Source organism: Arachis stenosperma, chromosome 3 (assembly GCF_014773155.1).
Source record: "Arachis stenosperma cultivar V10309 chromosome 3, arast.V10309.gnm1.PFL2, whole genome shotgun sequence".
NCBI classification, from domain to species: Eukaryota; Viridiplantae; Streptophyta; class Magnoliopsida; order Fabales; family Fabaceae; genus Arachis; species Arachis stenosperma.
Window position 1 is genome coordinate 9,720,875 of NC_080379.1, and position 22,672 is coordinate 9,743,546.

General features: G+C 33.4%; 2 protein-coding genes across 3 annotated transcripts; one reads left to right on the forward strand and one right to left on the reverse strand.

Annotated features, from left to right (window-relative positions):
* Positions 1-113: 113 nt before the first annotated feature.
* Positions 114-7,653, reverse strand: LOC130968330 (uncharacterized). Of its 2 annotated transcripts, none has more exons than XM_057893533.1 (11): positions 7,164-7,651; positions 5,293-6,193; positions 4,936-5,021; positions 4,741-4,835; positions 4,209-4,511; positions 3,641-4,120; positions 2,686-3,364; positions 2,341-2,571; positions 2,095-2,219; positions 1,586-2,001; positions 114-1,421 (listed from the first exon to the last, which is right to left on the reverse strand). In XM_057893533.1, exons 2-11 carry the CDS (start codon positions 6,148-6,150, stop codon positions 402-404), a joined length of 4,293 nt encoding a protein of 1,430 aa, XP_057749516.1. In that variant the 5' UTR covers positions 6,151-6,193; positions 7,164-7,651; the 3' UTR covers positions 114-401. The 2 variants fall into 2 exon arrangements, with proteins under 2 accessions (XP_057749516.1, XP_057749517.1); XM_057893534.1 differs by having other exon boundaries at positions 1,127-1,417; positions 7,164-7,653.
* Positions 7,654-16,359: 8,706 nt separating this feature from the next.
* Positions 16,360-22,302, forward strand: LOC130965473 (protein WHAT'S THIS FACTOR 9, mitochondrial-like). Its single transcript, XM_057890232.1, has 2 exons — positions 16,360-16,615; positions 21,740-22,302. The coding sequence occupies exons 1-2, from the start codon at positions 16,360-16,362 to the stop codon at positions 22,300-22,302; spliced, it is 819 nt and encodes a 272-aa protein (XP_057746215.1).
* The last annotated feature ends 370 nt before the right edge of the window (positions 22,303-22,672 follow it).

The window sequence follows — 22,672 nt, forward strand, 5'->3', positions numbered from 1 at the left end:
ACTAATATAATATTTATCTTTTTAAAAATTTTTTTCGGCGCCAAAATCTTTCTATACATTTATCCGTCCGTCTTTCTCAATTATAACAATAGAAAAGACTAATAAAGAAGCCAGGAACAAAGGAAACCCTGTGATAAAAAAAAATAGTATCATCCGCAAGTTCCTAGTAACATTTCTGAATTATGTCGGCCGGAATTCTCTCTATATACAAACAGCCGTAACTATTTGATCTGTAACAAAAAATATAACACCAAAAGCAAGTATTTAACTAAGGAAGAAACCAAAAAACCCTTATTGACTCTAAAGGGGGCTCATGAAGGTGGATAAGGGTCCCTACATGATAGGCTATAGCTTTTATCGAAGGCGATAATGTACAAGATTAAAGATATACTAGGTAGATTTTATTTGTCTGTGTATCTCCCAAAAAGGAGAAACGAAGTATTCACATGATGCCCATCAGGCGAATGTTCAGCTTTTGGAGCTGGTTTGACAGGTTCCTTATTTGAAGATGGGAATGATAGAGACAGGGAAAGAGATGCAGCAACACTGTCATCACCCTCTTTCTCATCCGCCACTACTTCAGGTGGCTTTTCCTGGTTATTTTTCTTGTCACCATCCCCGACAAGAAAAGGGAACATACCCTTACGTGGTGGTAGTGGCGGTGCTGGCGGTGGCTGTGGTTTTGTTTCGCCCCCCAAAGCAAGCTCTAGGTTTGGAATCCCAACTTGAAATTGACCCTCATAATCACATGGCCCCTCCACTGGCATGCCATTAAGCATCAAGCGTGAGTCATTTTTCTGATGCAAACCGACAGGAAAGAAGGTTCTTTCCATAGTTCCAAGGTCCTCATGAATGACTTTATCTAAGCAAGCTTCTTTGCATCCTCTACCCTCAACTGAAGATAAGGTACCGGGATGGTTTGCCGGGGCTGTAAAACTGCCATTGAAAGATTCCCTACGACCTGAACTGCAACTTGCATAAATTTCACCGAAACCTGACTTGAGCTTCTTGCTGGAAGTTTCTCCATCTTCCAATTTCTGATAACTATCTGCGGAAGCCTTCAAAACTGCATCTGAAACATCTATATGCTCAACTCTTTTATCATTGGTTTGCTCACAATTGGTGCCTCTTATAGTCGGGTCTTCTTGAAAGGTTGCCTCCATGTTAACATTGAGATCTTCTTCTATCAGTTTCCTTTTAGGCCTTCGCTGATCTTCATCATTGTTAGTTCTTTCTGAAATTTGATTCTTTGAGGTATTGCTTGCAGCATCTATCTCTTGTTTGCCAGCAGAAGGAATCCCAGAAGACAGAGAGTTCTCCTTGACTGAAATATCAAAATCAATTTTTGTTTCCAAAATCCTGCTACTTACATGCGTTCCCATTGCTTCAGGAGGTGTGGGGATTCTGTGCTGTCCATCTTTCTGCACAAAGCAAGAACATCAAACCAACCACTCTACATATTCCATAATCTATGAAATCAAAATAAAATTTGAAATTTTAAACTATTATAAATCACTGACATCACAGCATTGACAAAGAAAATTTTAAGTATATCAAATTAAGCATTGAAGAGTAGAAGTATTACCGGAGGTGAACCTGGAGAGTGCATTTGTTGGCACAATTGTTCACTGCTTGTCGGATTCTTTGATGCAGATTCCGCGTTGATTCTACTATCTTGCCTCCGTAAGTTTACTTGTGGACCCAAACGTGCCTGGTCAAAAATAGTTTCTTTAATATCAAAATCCCCACTTAAAATAGTATCGCCTTGGTCCATGGAAGTGGATGAGAGAACTTCACTGCAGGTTTTACCACAAGCAATTGGTTGTTCATCCATCCGCATTGGTGAACAGTGGGTTTCAGACAAAGTCATCACAGCAGTCAGAGAACCCTTCTGAACTGGCAACGCATTCAAACTGGGACTACAAATCTTTTTTGCAGAATCAGAATTATTCCTCCTCTGCCCTCTAAATACACCCCATAAGTAAAACAACATATTCCAACCTGCAGATAAAAATGAAATTAAAACAATTAATTTTCTTATGTTGTGATATAAACTATTAGTGGTTCTCACAAGGAACGATTAAAAATCCATACGCTGAGAATTTTCAGGAAGCTGATTGGAGGGGAATATAAGAAGTTCAACACCATCAAAAATTCCTTTAAGCGCTAAATCATTTCTAATCATGTGATCCAGTAGACCCTTGTAGTGTCTCTCGTAACTGCATGAGAAAATTATTAAAAAAAGTAGATAATTACTAGACAGAAAATCAGAGAAACGTGTTTTCAACTTTTTATTTGGCAGCTTTCTGTCAATAAAAAAAATGATATTCATATCCTTGCCTTTCAATGTCTTTAGCAAAAAAGTAAAGTGCAATATTATCTTCCTTTGCCCCGCCTTGATGAAATTGTGTAGGCCACGTGCTCAAGCGAGAAATTTCATTGAGGGAAACCTCAGGAAGAATCTTGTTCACTACCTCAAGAACCTTAGGGGAAGCACATGTGGATAAATGCGCTTGAATACCAGTACATAAGTCAGGCGGCTTTCCGCTTCTATGCATTCGAAAGACACCTCTGCATGAAAAACAAAGCTTGTAGATCTTACTTCAAAGTTAAACATTATAACATGAACAAAACAAGGGCAATAAAGAATAAAGAGAAACTAGCTTATCACGAAATGTTACACACTGCCAAATGTATTCATATTCTGGAAAGACTGATATCTTTGGAAGAACACTTGAGACAGCCAAAGCTTGATTGCGAAAGTCTCTAACTACAGGATTTCCAGGAGTAGGACCAACAGATTCTAACTTTCTAGGTTGTGATCCAAAATCAGCTGGACAAAAGCTATGTTGCTTCGAATCATTGGAAGACGAAGTTTCAAATGTAGGATTCTGAAGGATATCCTGCCTCACTTTTGTTTCTTCAGTAGAAACAATATTCTTTGGAGTGTCAATAACAAACGCCTTATCTTGAGAAGTGACTTCGGACTTCATGTCTATGGCTGATGTAAGAAACTTCTCAGTTTGGTCAGGCACTTCTTTCCTCTTGCATATTTTGGGCCTTCTAAGTAAAGCTGCCTGGATTGCAGCTTTCAGTCTATTATCTTTATGTGTTTTGTCTTTTGAACTGTTTGGGCCAGTGGCTGATCCTTCCAGGCCAAATTCCTGTTTATCAACCATGCAACATTCTGTAGCATGGCCTAAATCCTTACATTTGTGACAGAATGGGCTTTCAGAAGCATTAGTAAGACCAGACCTTACACAATCACCAGAACTACCTTTGGTTTTATCAACCTGATTTGTTATCTCTCTTGATTGAGGCAGCCCATCTAATTGAGTTTCATCACCACTGGTTGATGTTCTCTCTGAAATTTAAGGAATCGAATAAGAGGAAATCTTTGCAGATTTCATAGTTCAACTTAGTTCTAAGCACAAAATGACAAGATGAACCAAAAGATGATCCATTGAAACTAAAATAAGACAATTTCATAAGCAATGCTGTTCCTAAACTGAAACAAAAATACCTAGACAGCTAATTGGCATGTAAAAACATCATGTTAAAAAATAAAAGTAACATAACAGGAAAAATATGTTTCCCATCAGGACCACAACTGAACTAACTAGAGGGTCCAAACACTTACGGCTTGTATTATTCTTAGACTTCAATAATGAATTTGATCTCCCATCTTGGTTGACCTTAAATTCGTGATTGTTGTTAATTGTTGAAGGTTTAGCAGTTTCGCTACGAGGGGTAAGCTTCTGATCACTCTTAGATGTCAGAAGAGCAGAACTAGCCATGGTTGAACAAACAACAGGCCGATCAACCCTAGAGAAAAATTTCCTATCAGAGGCACCTGATTCTTTTGCTAGTTTTGATCCTTTTTGATCTGCAGTAGTTCCAGGTTTGGAAGTAACCATTTTGACTTTTGATTCAGTGGCACATGAATGGCCCAAATTTGAGGATTTCAATGAACTAGATTTGCTTATCATTCGTCCCGGCATTTCAATATTCTTAGAGGTATGTTCACCAGCCCCTTTCTTCTTTTGCGGGACTTCATCAACAAGTTTGACTCTGGGCTTGGAATTGATGTTGTTGAATGAATTTGACTTTAACAATGTACCTAAACAAGAATCCACAGCTACATATATAAACAAAAAAATATCTTAGGAAGGTAGAAAGGTGTTCACAAATGTAAAATAGATCCATACTCTTAGCTGTTTGACTCCGAGGACCAGCAGATAGAGAACGAGCAAGTTCTATGTCATTGCCATTGGAGTGGTTACAAATGGAGGTCTGATGATCAGACTTCAACTTTCCTTTATCAATGCTCTTGAACGAAGACTCTCGCGACAGTGGAAATATTTTCTTGGGGCTTGACCCCTTTGGTGACCCTTTACTTGATTCAAGAGCTTGCCTTTTCCCTGCCTTTGCCAATTCTTCACCCTCGGAAGGCCTTTTACCAGATATTTGCGCAGTTGAACAAACTTTATGGACCTTTTTCTCTTCAACATCTGCAACCAATAAATAAATAAATGAAAGCAGAAATCTGTGTTTGAAAAAAAATTCACAGATATGCTAACACACAGCAATATATGTGGTGCTCGATATGGTGCCCTAAACGGAAGCAAATTCAGCATGAAAAAGAAATGTGTGTGAAGCAGGATAAAGAATAAAGGGTCTGAAATTTGAACATTATCCTGTTTTTCCCATGTACTACCATATGTGAAACTTCACTCTTACCCAGCCGATGTTTTTCAGTCTCCTCAGCATACTTGCATTCTTCACATAACCAGTCACCTTCTGGGACCTTTTCGAGCATTTCTCGCATGCAATAGCTGATTCACAGAAATAAGAATTATAAGTCATTTCAGTCAATGAGAATATATGGTAATCTAATAGAAACTAGGATTGTGTATGGAAGGTTCATATGCTCACGTGTGCTCTGCACCATCACTGCATCTACTACATATTGCAAGTAGCTCCTCGCGACCAGCATCTCCACAGATGTCACATACCTTTACCTATTTTCCAGTTAATAAAATCATGAAAATGCTTTTCCTTGTCATAAGCAACATAAACTTTTTTTGCAAGAGAAATGGAAGTTTGAGTAAAGGAATACGGAAGTTCTTGAATGATTATAAGCTGAGTAAATAGCATTTGCAAATCATTTCCCTATACCACAACAGAATCATTGAAAAATTCAAACCAGTACAATCCACTCCTCACATTTTCATCTTTATCAAGTTTAGTTTCAAAGAAAAGTATAAGAACAGTAAAAGGAAATGTACCCACATCATGCTCAACATCTGAGTCATCGCTCACATCTCCAGATTGAGCTTCGGGCTTCACGGGTGATTTAACAAGCTCCCCCTGCTTCTCGTGCAGTCCATCATGGGCTGGAACTTTACGATCTTCGTCTTTCACATCACCAACACCATTGTCACTATCTGCTTCTGACTTTGGATATACTTTTGCCGAAAACTTGCTAGTAGTGCCATTAACAAGGCCTTTGTTATTTGCAAGTAATTTTTCACCTGAAAAATTAGCAGTGATTATCTCCTTGGTTGGCGATGACTCAACATTTCCAACACAGCATTCTGATGAATTCTCTGGCATATCTGCATCTTTAGAAGAGGGTATCTCACACAAGCCTGATATATAAACAGATGGCCCACTTGTAGATCCTTCTACTCCTAAGTGACTAACTGAGGATGAACTACAAGAAATATTTATTTTGTCTGCATCTCTTTGATGGCTATCACTAACTAAATTAGCATTACTGTTTCTACTGATACACGAAGAGCTGTCATCAGGTCCTTCTAAACACTTGGCATCGTGATACTTCTCTGATAAAGTTTGTGTGGTTTCAGCATTTTCAGACAGAGATTCATGACCAGAATTAACACTAAGCAAGTTACTGGTTTCACTGACAGCATGCTTCAATCTTTCACAAGCTGTACTCCTATGAGAAGATAGATCACTCACATCCATAGAAAACTGACTGGGTTCCCCTGATCGACAATTTTCATCAGAGCATTCTTCAGCCTTTGTTCCAGTTAGAGCTCGATTAAGATGCATGCAAGATGAACAAGGAGCTGAGCAAATATTACAAGTCCCTGATTCAAGTTCCATATCAGCGTTCTGGATCATAGAATGTTTGACAGACTTTTTTTTCCCCCAATTCTTGTAGTACCTGATGTGTTAAAACCAATGTTAAAGGAAGTTGATCATTGATTCAGACTTCGCTAATCAAAAATAGCTCTCACTAATTCTTTCTACAAGGCTAAAGTTCCATCAAACGACAAATGAGATCATCAATGTATATCATACCCTTCACCTTTATTTATCTATAGTTTTAGTTCGACCTTAGGTCCTTGACTTCAATCATAAATTAAATATTAAGTGACAAGCCTTACAAAGTAGTAGAGATGAAAGCTGGTTGGTTGTTGATTTTAATGTTCATTGCTTAACCTCTAGGGAGATAATAACATAATCAAGAATAATATGGTAACTGATAATGGATAAATCATAAATGGGAAAGAGATTATAAATGATTAAAAAAAATTTCAGAAGCATTGAAGTTAATTATTCCTGATGAAACTTAGCATTCATTAAAATCAAAGCATCTAACTTCTAACATTGTCATAAATAATAAAAGAAGGAATCAAGACAAAATTATCAAACTACAGTGTGTTCCAAATGCAGTTGCCACTATACATATTTGAGCTAAAAAGAGAACAGATTGTGAATTCCAAACTACATTAACAATTATCATCTAGAAGGTGATCCCAAACTACATTAACAACTATCATCCATCCTAATTCTTGCAAACATAAGAGCAAACACCTTGCAAGCACTAATCCATAAATTCTTTCTCTGAGAACCAAATAACATATTCAACTATTGCAAATTTGCATAACCACATATAAACGCTAAGTCTATTAAACTAACCAATAAAACATGCAGGCGAAAATTTCAAAAAAAGTCCTGTAATCAACCCTAACTCCAAGACACTGAATCAGCTCACCCTATAATAACAACTAACAAGTACCAAACTTAACAAAACAACTTCCCACATAACTACAGATATGAACGAAGAAAAGAAAAACAAAATGGATATATATAAATATGAACAAATCTGAATAATTAATATAACATGTTACCCTAAATAGGAATGGATTCAGATAATCACAAGCGTCTTGCTTCCAAACACATTGCAAAAGAGTCCGGGGCGTTCAGCCATTGGCGTTGCGGCAATCAAAGCGTAAAGTGCCTTTAAACGACGCCGTTTTGAAGCCACCAAAAACCTCTCCCCTCTCTTTCTTCTTCAATTTGCAAAAAAATAAGAGTTTCTAGCTTTCTGTGACGACAACACCGACCAACCAAAAATGCACGAATTCAAAGTGCAGATACAGAAAAACTTAAAAACACACGATCCGATTAGAATTCTCGTTCCAATTTTTATAGTAATTGATAAATTAGCAATCAGTTCATAAATTGTTTTCTTCCCTTTTCTTTTTTTCCCCCTCCCTCTGCGATCTGAAGCGGTGAAAAAAAGAAAACAAAAATCTCAGAGATGAGTTTTTATCAAATGAGAATTTAATCAATTTGTCAATTTATATAATCTAACGGAGCTCTCGCTCTCTCTCGTGTCTCTAAAATTCTTCTGTGTTTTTTTTTTCCACACGAATTTCCTTTCACTCTTCCCTAAAATTATTTTTCCGCATGCTGCAAAATAAAATTGACAATAAATATAATTAAATGCAAAATTGAAAAATGATTAAGGTATTATATTAAGGATCTCTTGGATGAATTTTTAAGAAATAATATTTTTTGAGTTATTTTTTAAAAAATCTTTTAAAAGAATAAAAATAATTTTATATTTAAATATTTTATATAAATTTTTTATTTATTAATTATATTTAAGTATAATAATATAAAAATATTTTTTGTTTATTTATTATATAAAAATATATTTTTTAAAAAAATATATTTTAAAAAATTTTAATTATAATTTTTTAAAATATTTTTTAATTTTTTAATATATTTTTTATTATTAAAAATTTATAAAAAATTAAAAAATAAAAAAAAATTATATTAAAAAAATTCTATTAATTTAATAATACTCAAACAAGCATATAATATTTTTTGTATTAGTTTTGTTAATAAAATACTAACGTGATTAATTGGGCGTATTATACCATTATTTTTGTAGGTGTAAATTAAATTAATCTTAAATTATATAGAAATTATTTTAGATATGGAAAAAAAAAAGTAGTGTATTACTTAAATATTGGTGTTTAGAATATTTTACAGAAATGTAGAGGTGCCAAAAATACTACTCAATATGCAGGTTTTGTGTTAGCTTTTTCATAAAATAAAAACAGTTTTATTAGAGATTTTCAGCAGAAATTCGCCACGTATCATATTCCCAGGCAACATGCAGATTCCGTGTTAACGTAGCAGAGATTTTGCGCAAATTTTCGAGGTAACTTTATCATAGATTCCAACAGAGATCCGCCACGTGGCAGTTGCAAAGCAACATGCAGCATCCCTGATACTCTTTGCAGAGATTCTCCGCATGTTCTCAAAGTACATTGATCAGTGACTCCAAATACGCGAAAGCCACGTGCACCATCCAAGCAACACGCAGGATGCGTGGTAACGTCCTTCCATCACGTGTCGGCCATGCAGCAGCATGCAAGTAACGTGTTGACTGCTGTCTCTATACAAGAGGCAAGCTTTGCTTCGCGAACAGGTGTCATTTACGGTTTAGTTTGGTTCCAGTGTATAAAAGCGGAGGTGGAGTGGGGCTTGGCTTCATTTCATTTTTGTTCCCTCCTTCACTATCACCGTATACTCTCATCTTATCAAGCCACAGTCCTCAGCAGCAACTTTTTTTTTTTATTTTATTTTATTTATTGTGTTAGGAGTGATTAGTTAATTTTGGAGTTGAAAGTAAGACTAGAACATCTAAAATAGTACGTGATTATACGTCTGCAGAAGATCATATTATCGACTCCTAACTATGTAAGTTTATTATTTTTAGTTAATTTGTTAGTATTTAGTTAATTAACATTAGTTTAGTAGTTTGTCATTATTTATTTGAATAATTTGTCTAAATGATTTTATTAAAGAAATTAATAAAAAATATGAATATGAATAATAAGAAATTTGAATTTTTGTAATGATTATTTATTTTATTTTCTATTATTAATTTATTCTTTTTGCTATTTATTAAATTAATTTATTTTGTGGTTGAACTTTATCAGGCTAATAGGAATCTTCTGTCCCGTAAGCTTAACCAGCCAGAGACATGGCATTCGACGGTTGACCAAGCCTTACGAACCACTGGATTGTACCAGCTTTTGAGAGTTGGAGTGATTAGAGGGCATTTTGCGATGCTATCTGCTCTTGTGGAAAGGTAGCGGTCGAAGACGCATACGTTTGTAATGCCAATAGATGAGGTTATAGTGACATTGGAGGATGTATTACACATATTCGGCCCACCGATCGATGGAGAGGTTGTGACCGGTTGGACCGATAGCAGTCACGACTTCTTGGTCATCCAAAGCCTCGCGATATTCGACAGCGAACCCATGAGCAGTTCCTCCAAAAGCTACATAAAACTTTCATGGGTTCGCCATATTAGAGACACACGACTTTTAGACACATCGGAGTCTGTTAAGCGTTATGTTAGGTGTCACATCTTCTGTCTGCTGGGTACCACCCTCTTCGCGGATAAGTCAATGGCATATGCCCACGCGAAGTATCTACCACTGCTCCAGAATTTTGATTAGATCGGCAATTACAGTTGGAGGTTAGCTTGTGTCTCGCACCTTTACAGGTCATTGTGTCATGGATCACGGTACGATTGTAAGGAAATGGATGGCCCACTTTATTTGTTGTTTATTTGGGCATGGGAGCATATGTTGTGACTTGCGCCCATTCCCCAGCAGCAGCTTGTGTAAGCTGATATACCGGTGGCACGCAGCTAACAATAAATAATTTATTAGAATTTCACTTGTATGTTAATTATATTTTACTGGCAATATGTAATTTAAACTCTATAAATAATGTTCTGTGTTGCAGATGGAGTCATCATCCACGGACCCAACACATGGATGTCTACGAGCATGGCGTCTATTAGGCACGCAATTGACTTTATGGAAGAGGTGAGTATGGGTTTTGAGGTTTTCTATTATAATTTACGGTATTATTAATAATGTAATGGCCCTCGCAATATTTTGTAGTTTGTCTGGAGGTCGTATGTCAGCATCATCATACATGCCGAACTACACGCACACCTTGATGTCTGTGACACGGTAGGGCCATTGGTGTCATTCGAGTGTGTCGAATGACTTCCGGCGGATCAAGTGGTTCGCCAATACGAATATGCACAATCTCCCCTCTAGCAGCACAAGCCATACAAGTGACACACATTGATATACTCTTCGGGGAGTACAGTCCCATGACTGGCGCGGGATACATGACGAATGAATACAACAATGGGAGAACCACCGCAACAGTCGTATGCGAGATCGGGATCTGCAACCAATTGTCAACTTTACCCCCGTCTTCTGATTATCAGAATTGGTACATTGGATCATACAGGATGTACCTGAGGCTGTCGGATGTCATTCCTCAGCATCCACCGCAGCAGCCACTCTAGCATCCCCCTAGTAGCCAGCACAGCCTTATGCAGTATTTCAGCCATTTCTTTATCATTGCCCACAACTATCTCAGCACGACAACTCAGGTCATGGGCAGTCGAGCCATCACAGCTCGCATCACAGCCATCAGTCGCAGCATCACAACCATCAGTCTCATCGCAGATCACATCACAGCCATCAGTAGTGCCATCACAACCATCAATCTCATCATAGATCACATCACAACCGGCATAGCCATCACCCTTATAGTGCATGGAACTACAAACAAAAATGAATTCTCACAGGCAAAGCTCACCCCCTCATATGTATTTCGTATAACTTCACCGTTGTGGTAAATCGCTATATTTGCAGTGCCCTCTACTGCACCAATCCTGGAGAAAAATACCTCTCTACGAGTTTTGGTTTTTATAGGCAGAAGATTCACCTCGTAGGTTACGTGTTGCAACGTCATCCAACCAGCGTCTGCCACGTGTACAACACGCAGGATGCGTGTTGCTTGCCAGGTTGCCACGTGTGAATCACGCATGATGCGTTTTGAATGGATGTGCGCCACGTGTCAACACACGGATAGTGCATGTTGCATTTGATTCGGACAAGTGTCCAACACGTTAGTGTGTGCTGAGTCAGCACGTTACCTGTGTGTTGTGCCTGCACCTCTGTAATATCCACCCATCTGTATATATATATCGAAAATCTATATTTCCAACAAAAACACACATCTTTATTTCATATTAAAATTCTTTAGCCCAAATTATACCCGCATAAATTATTTTGATTCCCAAAATTTGAAATTGTGAGACATTAATGCATAATTAATACCTTCTATTTTCCTTCCTATTTACAACATTTTCTTTTAATCTTTTTTTTTTTTCATTTTCACACTTTATCGAATAAAATTCCTATAATATATGGATTAAATCAAGCTATTATATTGTCATAAATTTTCTCTTAAATAAAATAAAAAAATCTTTATTTTCAAAAGAAAAATTAAGATGACACTATTTATTTGGATGCACTTCTTTTTTTTTTTTTTGAACTTAGGAATTAGTTCATTTAAGAGTAGGTGAACTGCCAATTCGCCTAGTCTCGAAAGGCTATGCCACTGGTTTAGTCATTCAATTATGTTTTTATTGATGTTAGTCAAGAGAAAATCACAGTAGTGGTGATAACAGTGATGGCGATGGAGTAGTCGAAAAGGAGAATTATATGAGAAAAGATTTGGATAATATTAATAAAGAGTTAGGAATTGAAATAATAGTGACAGCAATGATAAAGGATTTTTTTTAATAATTTAAATATTTTATTTACGGATATAGATAATTTAGACACAATTTATGTTTTTGTGTGATATTATTTATCTTGTTTACACAACACATTTTTAACAAATAAAACAAGTTCACAGTGACACGTGAGAGACGACGCACTCAACATATCTCGTTTACACTATAAATGAAATATAATTATAATTAAAACGTTTATACTATAAATAAGATATAATACGACAAATTTAAACCAGCTAGAAAAAAGATTTGGAAGTATTAATCTTCCTCACAATTCACTCCTTCTTCGTTCTTCTTCTCGATTCTTTCAATAAGTTTAGTAAAAATATCTAGTGGTGAATATATTTTTATGAGTGTATATCCTAATTGTCACATGAGAAACAATGATGATGGAGTTGTATTTGAGTGTGATAATCCTATCTATTGTGCACTCGTCATTTAAGTTTTCTATTTGAGTTAAAGAGCTTAATATTGACGAGCATGAGTGTTAATGGGACAAAGGAGGTTAGAACTGTTGGGTATATGTTGTTAGCACTAATGGAAAATATAGTATTTTGTTTTCGTATTTTTTAGGTCGATGGCGATGAGCATGTGCGCCTAATATTTAATGTCCACAGAAGAATCATGGCCCAACAAGTGATGGATCTTTTTGCAGAGGTTGATGATGTAGGCGGTAATGATTTTGGACATTCGAATTTTGTCCAAGATGACCCACCTATTGCATCACCCCCTCTCCACTGTGCTAGTCTAGTGGCTACATGGACGTGAATATTGAGGAGTCGGATAAAGAATACATCGCGAATAGCAATGAAAGTAGTTCGACTAGGGATGATAAGGATTTTGTACCTAAGACCCCGGGAGGTATAACAATTCAATATCTTATGCATGTCCCATAACCAACAATATCTGTAGTGGATCGATGTGTTGCAAAGCACAACAAGTAATATGTTCATGCCAGCATGGCGGATCTCCAAGACAAACTATGGCACCTATCAAAGTCATCTAACAAGAGAAGCCACCTGATATGAACCTAATTTTTTGACTTATTTGCATTAGGTAACCCCTGATCAGTAGCAGGATATAGCACCTCGTATACTGACAAAGAGTGGCTAGATCTGTACCAGCTAGCATATGATGTACTCGCTCCCTAAGCCACGTCAGGTTGATAGAAAACGACTCCTTTCTTTACTCCCCTTGAGTATGAAGAGGCCTAACTCAGTAACTCCTCTACCCACTCCCACGTCAGGTGTTGGTATCATGTCTGAAAATTCCTCAACTAGCCACCCACTGATTTTTTATTAGTGCATAATCTAAGGTGGTACGCAACATCTTACAGGATAATAGTGCACTCACTTCAAGACAGGTGAAAAGTTTGAGTCTCTGGACGTTAACGCTCAACAAATGCAGAAATCAATTATTGTAAACAAACAAAGTTTATGAATTGTCCATGTCTCCAAAATCAGTTCCCCTTAAATAAGGGTAAATGGTGTTTAGTGGTATAAGAGTGTGGCTAATTCATCTCAAAAATAGGAGTTGAGACCTCTATTCACAGTAAATTATAAATTAATAAATGTCATATTTAAAAATAAAATAAAAAATATAAAATACAAAATAAATAAAATTAGAATGTAATAGACAATTATTTCAAATATCATAATTTAATTTTTTTATAAAATTATTAAACTTAATTTTCAGCATATATATTAAAATAAAATTTAGGATAAATTATATTTTTTGTCCTTGAAGTTTGACAAATATTTTAAAAATACTCTTAAGTTTTATTTTGTTTCAATTTTGTACCAGAAGTTTTTGATTTGCATCAAATATATCCCTGGCGGCTAATTTTTCAAAAAATTTAAGACCGATTCAACTACAATTTCATAAGAACAACCCATCAATACAAGTAAATTAAACATAATTTTCATGCATTATTATTAGATTGGTCTTAAATTTTTTAAAAATTTAGCCATTCAGGGTTTATTTGATGTAAATTGAAAACTTTTGGGACAAAGTTAAAACAAAATAAAACTTCAGGGTATTTTTAAATTTTTTGCCAAATTTTAAAAACAAAAAATATACTTTAACTTAAAATTTATTAAACAATTAATTCAAATGTAACAATGGTTATTAAAATAAAACATTTCTAAATAAAATATTTAACAACTAAAATTTCTAAATAAAACATTTAACATATTCATTTAACAAAAATTTTAACTAATATTCAATAACACACATTACTAAAATAGATATTAACAACTAATAAAAACTAAATTAGCAACTACCCTAACTTATATGTTCGTAACACAACATCTAATATACTCATATATATTACAAAATAAAACCAATCAAACTATCCTGATTATAACCGTATGCTTTTCTATCAAAAGAACAAAATAACAATGCTAATCTCAGAATCCATCGCTCCAATAATACACTATATCACATTCAGCCGGTTGATATAATTTTTATGTATATCTGAACGTGCCATAATGTCTAAATACCTCAAATATCTTAAGAAAAATGTTTAAAAAGAAGAAGAGAAGGAAAAAAACTTTGAAAATGACACTACAAATATGTTGTAAATGAGTTCTATATATAAACATCGTTTGAACATATCTCGTTTATAGTATAAATAAATTAATTATATACTTATTTTGTTTACCGTGTAAACGAAATAAGCTGCTACTTAACACGTGTGCACCCGTGATACATTCACATATATATGTCTTATCTCATTTATAATATAAACGAAATACATGTATAGTTAATTTATTTATACCGTAAACAAAATAAATAATAGAATAAAAAATATAAATTATATTTAAATTATTTATATTCTTAAATAAAATATTAAAATTATTTATTAAAAAATTCAATAATAAAGAGTTACAAATTGAGAATGAGAATTAAATTAAAAATATAAATTTAAAAATTAAAAAATTAGAATTTATTTTGCAAAAGACAAAAATTAGAACCAATAAACATATATAACGCTTAAATTAAGTTTCATACAGTGACAGATTAATTTTTAGTCTATCAAATTGGGAATAATATAAAAAACCAAACCCAAAAAACACATTCAACGCTTCAATAAAACTTTTCTTTTTTCAACAAAATAATATCTATCAATTCACAAGTGACCTATGGATCACAATTTATAAACACTTTAACGAGGTAACTCAATTTTTTAAAAAAAATCACGCTAAAACAAAAAAATAGAACCAGTGTTAGTTGACACATGATTAAAAGTGAAAGTCTATTTCTTCTTCTAATTAAGCCCCACGATAATAAGATAATCATTTAATCAATGCGAGTATGAGAGCTTGAGAAGCCCTATACTTATTTTCATTTTAAGATTTGTAGATTCTACACGGTCTTCCCAAGTGATTTTTATTTTTGATGGACGAGTATTTTATCCGTTTCGATTTCTAAAGAATTTCGAATCAGGTATTTTAGTTTTTAATTAAAATTAATTATTTAATTTGTCTTTAATAATTAATTTTATTAGTCATTTAGGTAGTATTTATTTTAAAATATTAGAACGAAAATTGAAATTTAATATTATGTTTATTAGTCTAAAAATTAGTGTTAAAATTTCAGTTTTTATTTTTAAAAATTTTAGTATTTTAGTATTATCAAAAAGTAAAAATACATGAGAGTGACATTTTTAGAGACAAAAATTAAAACTTTAATAATATTTTATACCTAAAATACCCTCATTTCAATTAATTAATTTTAACTTTATCTTTTGTGCAAATTAAATTAGAACTTCATTCTTATTTTAGTCTCTGTTTCTCACTTTACATCAACACAATACTAAAATTTCTTTCAGTGTTTATCTCTCAGTATCTGTCTCTCAGTCTCAGTTTCTTAGTCTTTGCCTCTCTTTTAAACGCTACCTTAGGTCCTTTGTCTCGTCAACTCTAACAAAAGAAAAAATGGTCCCTAGCAACTCTAACAGGGGACAAAATGATCACTGACCCTTTTGTTCGGAAACGACACTATTATCCCCCAATTTCCATCATATATCGGATAACCCTAACATTCATACTCTTCTTCTTCACCTTCACAGTTTTCTTTTCCATCTTTTCCTTCCTCCTCTTCAACTCCAAAATCAATCCATTGTGTAACTATCACGCGTGTCGTATCTACTTCAACATGTCATAGACCACATACTTCTTAAATCTCTGTGACTGGTACACCCACCTCCTCTGCAGTTCACCCACTAGAAGCATCTACTTCCACGTCCTCGATAACAGCATCACTTTCAACTCCGACAACGTTTACCACATCTTCAAGACCAAGTTCCACAACTACCCTAAAGGCATGCCTTTCTCCACTCTCCGGCAAGCAATATAGATTGTTGGACATTAGGACACTAGGAGAAGATTATCCTTCGACATCATATGCAAATTCTCATTTGGAATGAACCCCAAGTGTTTCATTCCTTCTCTCTCTCGAAGTTCAAGCTGGTAGACAACTTCGACTTCACATCCAAGCTATCAGTACAACGAGCAATGTTGTTGTCGCCGCTCATATGGAAACTGAAGCGATTACTGAACATTAGTTTGGTGAAGAAGCTGAAGGAAGCGATTGGAGTGGTGGACAATGTGGCCATGGAGATGATAGGGCAGAGGAGGAGGGAGATGATGACGACGACAGGTTTTTAACAAATCAGACTTGTTGTCTATATTCATGGGATCCATCGAAGACGACAAGTACTTGAGAGACATATTCATTAGTTTTCTGAGTATGAATTAATTGAAAACAAGTTGATGATTTTTTTCCTTGTGAGCATTGAAGTTGCAGAATGTGCATTGTGTAGTTTGAAATTACAGTGTTAGATTGTTAAAATTATACGAGATATGATAGAAATTGAGAGAGATCGTTTTTTAATAGAGGGATCAGGAACTATTTTGTCCCTTATTAAAGTTGCCAGAGACTATTTTATCTTCTATTAAAGTTGACGGAACAAATAATCTAAATAACTGAAAAAGTTGTTAAAAACCAAATAAGTAATTAATTTTAGTTGAAGATTAAAGTATCTGGTGCGAAATTTTTTTAATATCAAAATGGTTAAATACTCTTGATTGATTAACAACGTTTTAGACTTTTGTTTTATCATTAATTAAATTCCTTTATTTTTTCTAATAAGCTAGAACACGTGCGAATTCTTGAGGCACGTGCAGAGTAGCCGTGAACAAACGTGAAGAAAAGTGCGCGTGGGTTGTGTGGATGGACCAGCAGCAATAGCGACGCTGTGGCAACCTTTCGTAATTTCGTTTCCTATTTAGCTCAGGGAGCACAACACATATTTTCATTATTTTTTTAAGAATTTAATTTTAATTCTGATAATATAAATTTATGCAATAATTTAATTGTATTCGTTTTTTAAATAATAATTTACATAATCAAATATAAAAAATAAAAAATATTTATTTTGAGTGATATAATATTAATTAAATATATATAAAATTATTTTATATTTAGAGTGTATTAAAATTATTTGTTTTATTACAATAAAAGTTAAAATTAGTAAATTACACACTGTCATTACAAAAATGGAACACTGAGATAAAGATATAAAGATACAAAATCGTGTTTGACCGATAAGATATGGATAGAAATATTGTGTTCAAAGATACTGAATTAATATATTTTGTGTTCATTCTGATAGAAAAGATACAAAAACACTAATAAAAAACACAATTTATTTTTTATTTTTTATTTTTTATTTTTTATAATTATATTTTTATTATTTTTTTTAATTTTTTAATAAAAAATAAAAATAAATTAATTTTTTATAATTTATTTTAATTTATCACCAAATAGAATAAAAAAAACATAAAATTTTATATTTTTTTATATACTATTTTTAGGCCAATTTGAATAAACAACTTAATTAAACTTCTTTTAAAAAAAATAACTTAAATAAAAAATAATTTATAAATAAATTTTTTGTGTTTGAATTTTTAATTTTAAAATATTTATTTTATAAAAATATGATAAAAAATAATAATATTATAAAAAAAGTTATTTTTTTATTTTTCTATAAATTTTTAAATAATTTTTTAAAAAATTACAATATAATTTTAAAAATTATACCAAATATTAATATTATTATTTTTTATAAATAAAAATTTAAAAAAATTACTGTTAAAAGCTTCCCAAATAAATTCTTAATACGTTGTCTGTCGTATCTTTTTTTTAAAAACAAACTCAACCTAAATTTGAAAATTCAACCATTGCAGTGTGTGGTGTGGTTAGGAGAAAAATCTCTTTCAATTGCCATTACCATTATTTAAATTCTAACCATTCCGGCTTGCGTGTGGCCACAAATCGCGATTTAAATATTACAAGCAAAGGACGGCGCAGTACCTCGCCGCCTTCTTGCCTAATATCTTGGTCTAATTTTATCTGATTAAATTACCAAAATTACATGAAAAAAAAGTTTAAATACTTATAAAATAAGTAAAAGATAACAACTATAAAATAAAATTTAATTTTAATATATCATTATTGTAATTTTATATATATATATATATATTTTTATATATATATTTAATTATATAATATTATATTATTTAAAATAATTATTTTATTAATTAATAAATAATTATTTAAAAATTAAAATAATAAATATAATTATATAATTATTTTATATTATAAATATATTAAAATTAAAATTTTATAAAATATTCTAAAAATCTAAATATTTGACAAATACAATCACATAAACGAAGTTACTTAACTGTTTGATTATTTTTGTCAAATATTTAAATTTTTTGAGAATTCATTTATTAAAAATTATTTTTTAAATATTTTTTAATGTTTAATTTACCAAAATAGATTACTAGAGTAATTTATAAATATATTAACTGATTTATTTTTTGAAAACCTATGTAGAACTCCGAAAAACAACGTGTAACATTACTTTTCGCAACCTACATTAAAAGTACAAGTATACAACCTATATCTGTCTAATAGAAGGAAATATTAGAAGATTATTGAAATTTATTATTTTTATTCATTAATTAGTTATCAATGTTTAAAAATATAAGTTAAAAGTATATTGTTGAATTATTAGATTAAAAAAATTAAATTAATAGTTAAAAATAATGACCAAAAATAATAAATTTTAGAGTAAAGGACATTTTCGTTTCTGACCTTTTTTTTGCGAATATTTTCGTCCTTGATCTTTTTTTCGCGGACATTTTCGTCCTCAAAGAATAGAAAATACATTCAAGCCCTGACCCCTGAAAAACGTGGACATTTATGTCCTTCTGTTAAATTCAGCTGTTTGCACTGGACGGAAAAGGATGAGCTGGCAGAGGTGGCGCTGAGGTGGCCATAACGGAGGTCAGGTGGCATGGAGCATTTCGTAACAGGACATATAAGTCCCTGGAGACAAAAACGACGCCGTTTTTGTAACCTCTCCCAATCCTGTTTCGAATTTATCTGCCTTTTCTTCTTCCTTCGTCATTTTTCCCTTCCATTCTTCTTCCTTGGCCCCTGCCTCCATTACCGCCGCACAGCGGCGCCTCCGTCAGCCACCATCAACGCCGACGACCTCCTCCTTCCTCTCTTTTCGCGTCTTTTTCCCTTTCTCACTCCCTTACTCCCATTAGTCTCTCTCTTCTCACCCTCCTTCCACCCACCGTTCGTCCGCGACAACCTTCTCGGCGACCCACTGCCGCTGCGCCGCCGCCTCTCTACCGACGCACCACTGTGTGCTTCCCAGGTCTTCTTTCTCTCTGTTTAATTCACCCTATTATTGCAATTAGTTAATTAATATTATTTAGTTAGTTTTGTTTAGCTAATTTCAATTTGGTTAGATTAGTTAGTTACATTAGGTTGTTAGAAAATCTGGCGTGGATAGTAGATTAGGTCTTACTTGCTTAATGCTGCTGTCTGTGCAATCACTGTTTGTAGTTCATTATATTTAGTTTGTTCAATTGTTCTTGAGTTGTTAGGATTAGGGTTGGTTAATGAAAATTGCTGAGACTGATGTTTTACACTGCTGCTGTGTAAATTCTCATTGCCTGTTTTGGTTAACAATGAACTCTTATGTGCTTATTTTGCTGTCTGATGCCACATCTCTATTTTAAAATGAGTTAATTCCTTTGATTCAATGATGCACTTTTGTTAAGTTTCGTGTAGCTTACTTTTGATATAATTGTTGAACTCGATGAGAATTGTTGCTTGAATCTGGTGCTTTTGTTCTCTGTGTTGTATTTCAAGCCATTATGTTGTACTTATGTTGATTGTGCTACTTGGTTTTCACTATACTTGATTATGGTTCATGTTACTTGTTTTTGTTCTTGTTTAGTGATGCTGAGTTCTTAATGCATATTGAACTTCAATTTTGATTCGGTGAGACTTGATTATTTGATCTACACTCTCTACCTATAATTGACTGTTGAATTCATTGTTTGTTTGACTTTGGAAAATGTACTATTTACTACTGAGATGCTGCCGAATTTCAGAAAAGTTTTGTTTGCTGCATTGGAAAGGAGATGTTGTGATGTTGCTAACTGTCATACTAAGAGCCTGTTTGGGAAGTAGTAGAAGCTACTTTTTTTTACTTCTGGATTATGAAAAGTCACAATTTGTGTGTTTGACACCATTTTAAAAAAAACTTTTAACTTCTCGAAAAGTTAATTTATAACTTTTTGAAGAAGTAGAAATATATGACTTCTCTACTTCTCGATAAGTCATGCTACCACTTTTTTAAAAAAATTTAATTTCAAAACAAAAAAATCTACTTTCCTTTTTGACTCTGTGAAAAATACTGACCCTTCACCACCATTTTCACTCAAGGTCTGCTAGAAACACTGACCTTCTACCATCATTCCACCATCATTCTTCCGCAATGTTCCAAACCTCACCATTTTCACGTAATGATTTATCTGATGGAAGTATTGATCCTCTACCACCATTTTTATTTTCAGACAATATTACATCTGACTGCATATATTCCTTCTAAGTATTTTTTTTATCATTTTATCACTCTATTTTTTATTATTAAATTTGTATTTAACTGTGGTGTGAAATTTCAGTTTTAATTTTATTTTTTTTATATGTGATTTTATAGCTTGCTATTATTTTTATAGTTAATTATAGCAAGTTCTTGACCTCAATAAAGGAGAAGAGAGTTCTAATAGGAGTAAAAAAAATAAAAAACAGCAGCAAAATATACATTGACACACATTTTATATTTATTTTTTATTTTCACCTACCATATCATACACAATATTAGTGATTATGTTATGTAAAATCAACATTTAATATTGAAAAATATTTGTTATTATTGTTATTTTAATATTCATTCTCTTCTGTAAAAAAAAAATTTATTTTTTGAGTTATTTATCAAAACACTACAACTTTAAAACAAGTACTTTTATAACTAAAAATCCAAATACAAAATAACTTATTTATAAGCTGTTATTAATAAAAGTCCTTATCTTTTAAACTCTTTTTCCAAAAGAACTTATTTAAGTTATTTATCCAAATTGAGTCTAAATATTTCAACTACACATATGACCCTTACAGCTTGACTTGGTCCACTCCCTTCACCTGTTGCAATTTTTCTATAATTTGAGAATTCTTCTGTAGGTTATGTTTACACAATTTGAGTAAATTAGGGTTTAATTGAACACAATTGACAAAAGTTTGAGTAGGTTATTTTAATAGCATTCTATTAAAATAGAACATAGTTGAATGGCACAAAAGTTTGTGCTGGACGTTTTGTCCTTTGGTCAATATAGTTGAATGCAATCCTTAAAGAGAAAGATTTTAAACAGGCCATTTCCTTCAAGAATGAAATAGTTTTATCTACTTCCAAATCTCTTTCCTTATACAATGCTTCTCTGTTGAAAGAACCCCTCAACCTTTTCATGACAACCACCAAATTTATAGACAAGTATCATTGTATTTTCATGCAATTCCAACCGGATCGTGGCTTCCCTCCACATGTTAAACTCACACCTCATGCTTTATGCCTACACAAAGAAGAAATGGATATCCACAAATGTCTCATTAACCATGTAGACATTGTTCATAGGATTGCAAGGCTTCTGATGCTTGCTGGTATGGGAAAATTGCCACTTTATGTAATTGAGAAGCTAAAATGGGATCTGGGTCTTCCTCATGATTATGTGAAGACTCTTTTGGCCGATTATCCTGATTATTTTGATGTTTGTAGCCTCGAAGATCCATTATCCAGAAAGGTTGTCCTGATTAGGAAGCATCCATTAATGGGTATGAGATTGAGGATCGCTCAAAAGAGAGGAAGGAAGAGGTCGCTGGCGTTGATGGTGGCTGACGGAGGCGCGACTGTGCGGCGGTGATGGAGGCAGGGGCCGAGGAAGAAGAATGGAAGGGAAAAAGGACGAAGGAAGAATAAAAGGGTAGAGAAACTTAAAAGATTGGGGGAGGTTACAAAAACGGCGTCGTTTTTGTCTCCAGGGACTTATATGTCCTGTTACGAAATGCTCCATGCCACCTAGCCTCCGTTACGGCCACTTCAGCGCCACCTCTGCCAGCTCATCATTTTCCGTCCAATGCAAATGACTGAATTCAACAGAAGGACATAAATGTCCACGTTTTTTCAGGGGTCAGGGGCTTGAATGTATTTTCCATTCCTTGAAGATGAAAATGTCCGCAAAAAAAAAAAAGGTCAAGGACAAAAATATCCTTTATTCTAAATTTTAATCATTC

Bases quoted from the DNA above. Each gene is read 5' to 3' on its own strand.
- LOC130968330 (XM_057893533.1), bottom strand. From the start codon at position 6,150: ATGATCCAGAACGCTGATATGGAACTTGAATCAGGGACTTGTAATATT. The intron at 2,002-2,094 runs GTATGGATTTTT...TTTTATCTGCAG, and splicing joins GCTTCCTGAAAATTCTCAGC to GTTGGAATATGTTGTTTTAC. The intron at 1,422-1,585 runs GTAATACTTCTA...TGCTTTGTGCAG, and splicing joins ACTCTCCAGGTTCACCTCCG to AAAGATGGACAGCACAGAAT.
- LOC130965473 (XM_057890232.1), top strand. From the start codon at position 16,360: ATGCAAATTCTCATTTGGAATGAACCCCAAGTGTTTCATTCCTTCTCT. The intron at 16,616-21,739 runs GTTTTTAACAAA...CAATCCTTAAAG, and splicing joins GGAGATGATGACGACGACAG to AGAAAGATTTTAAACAGGCC.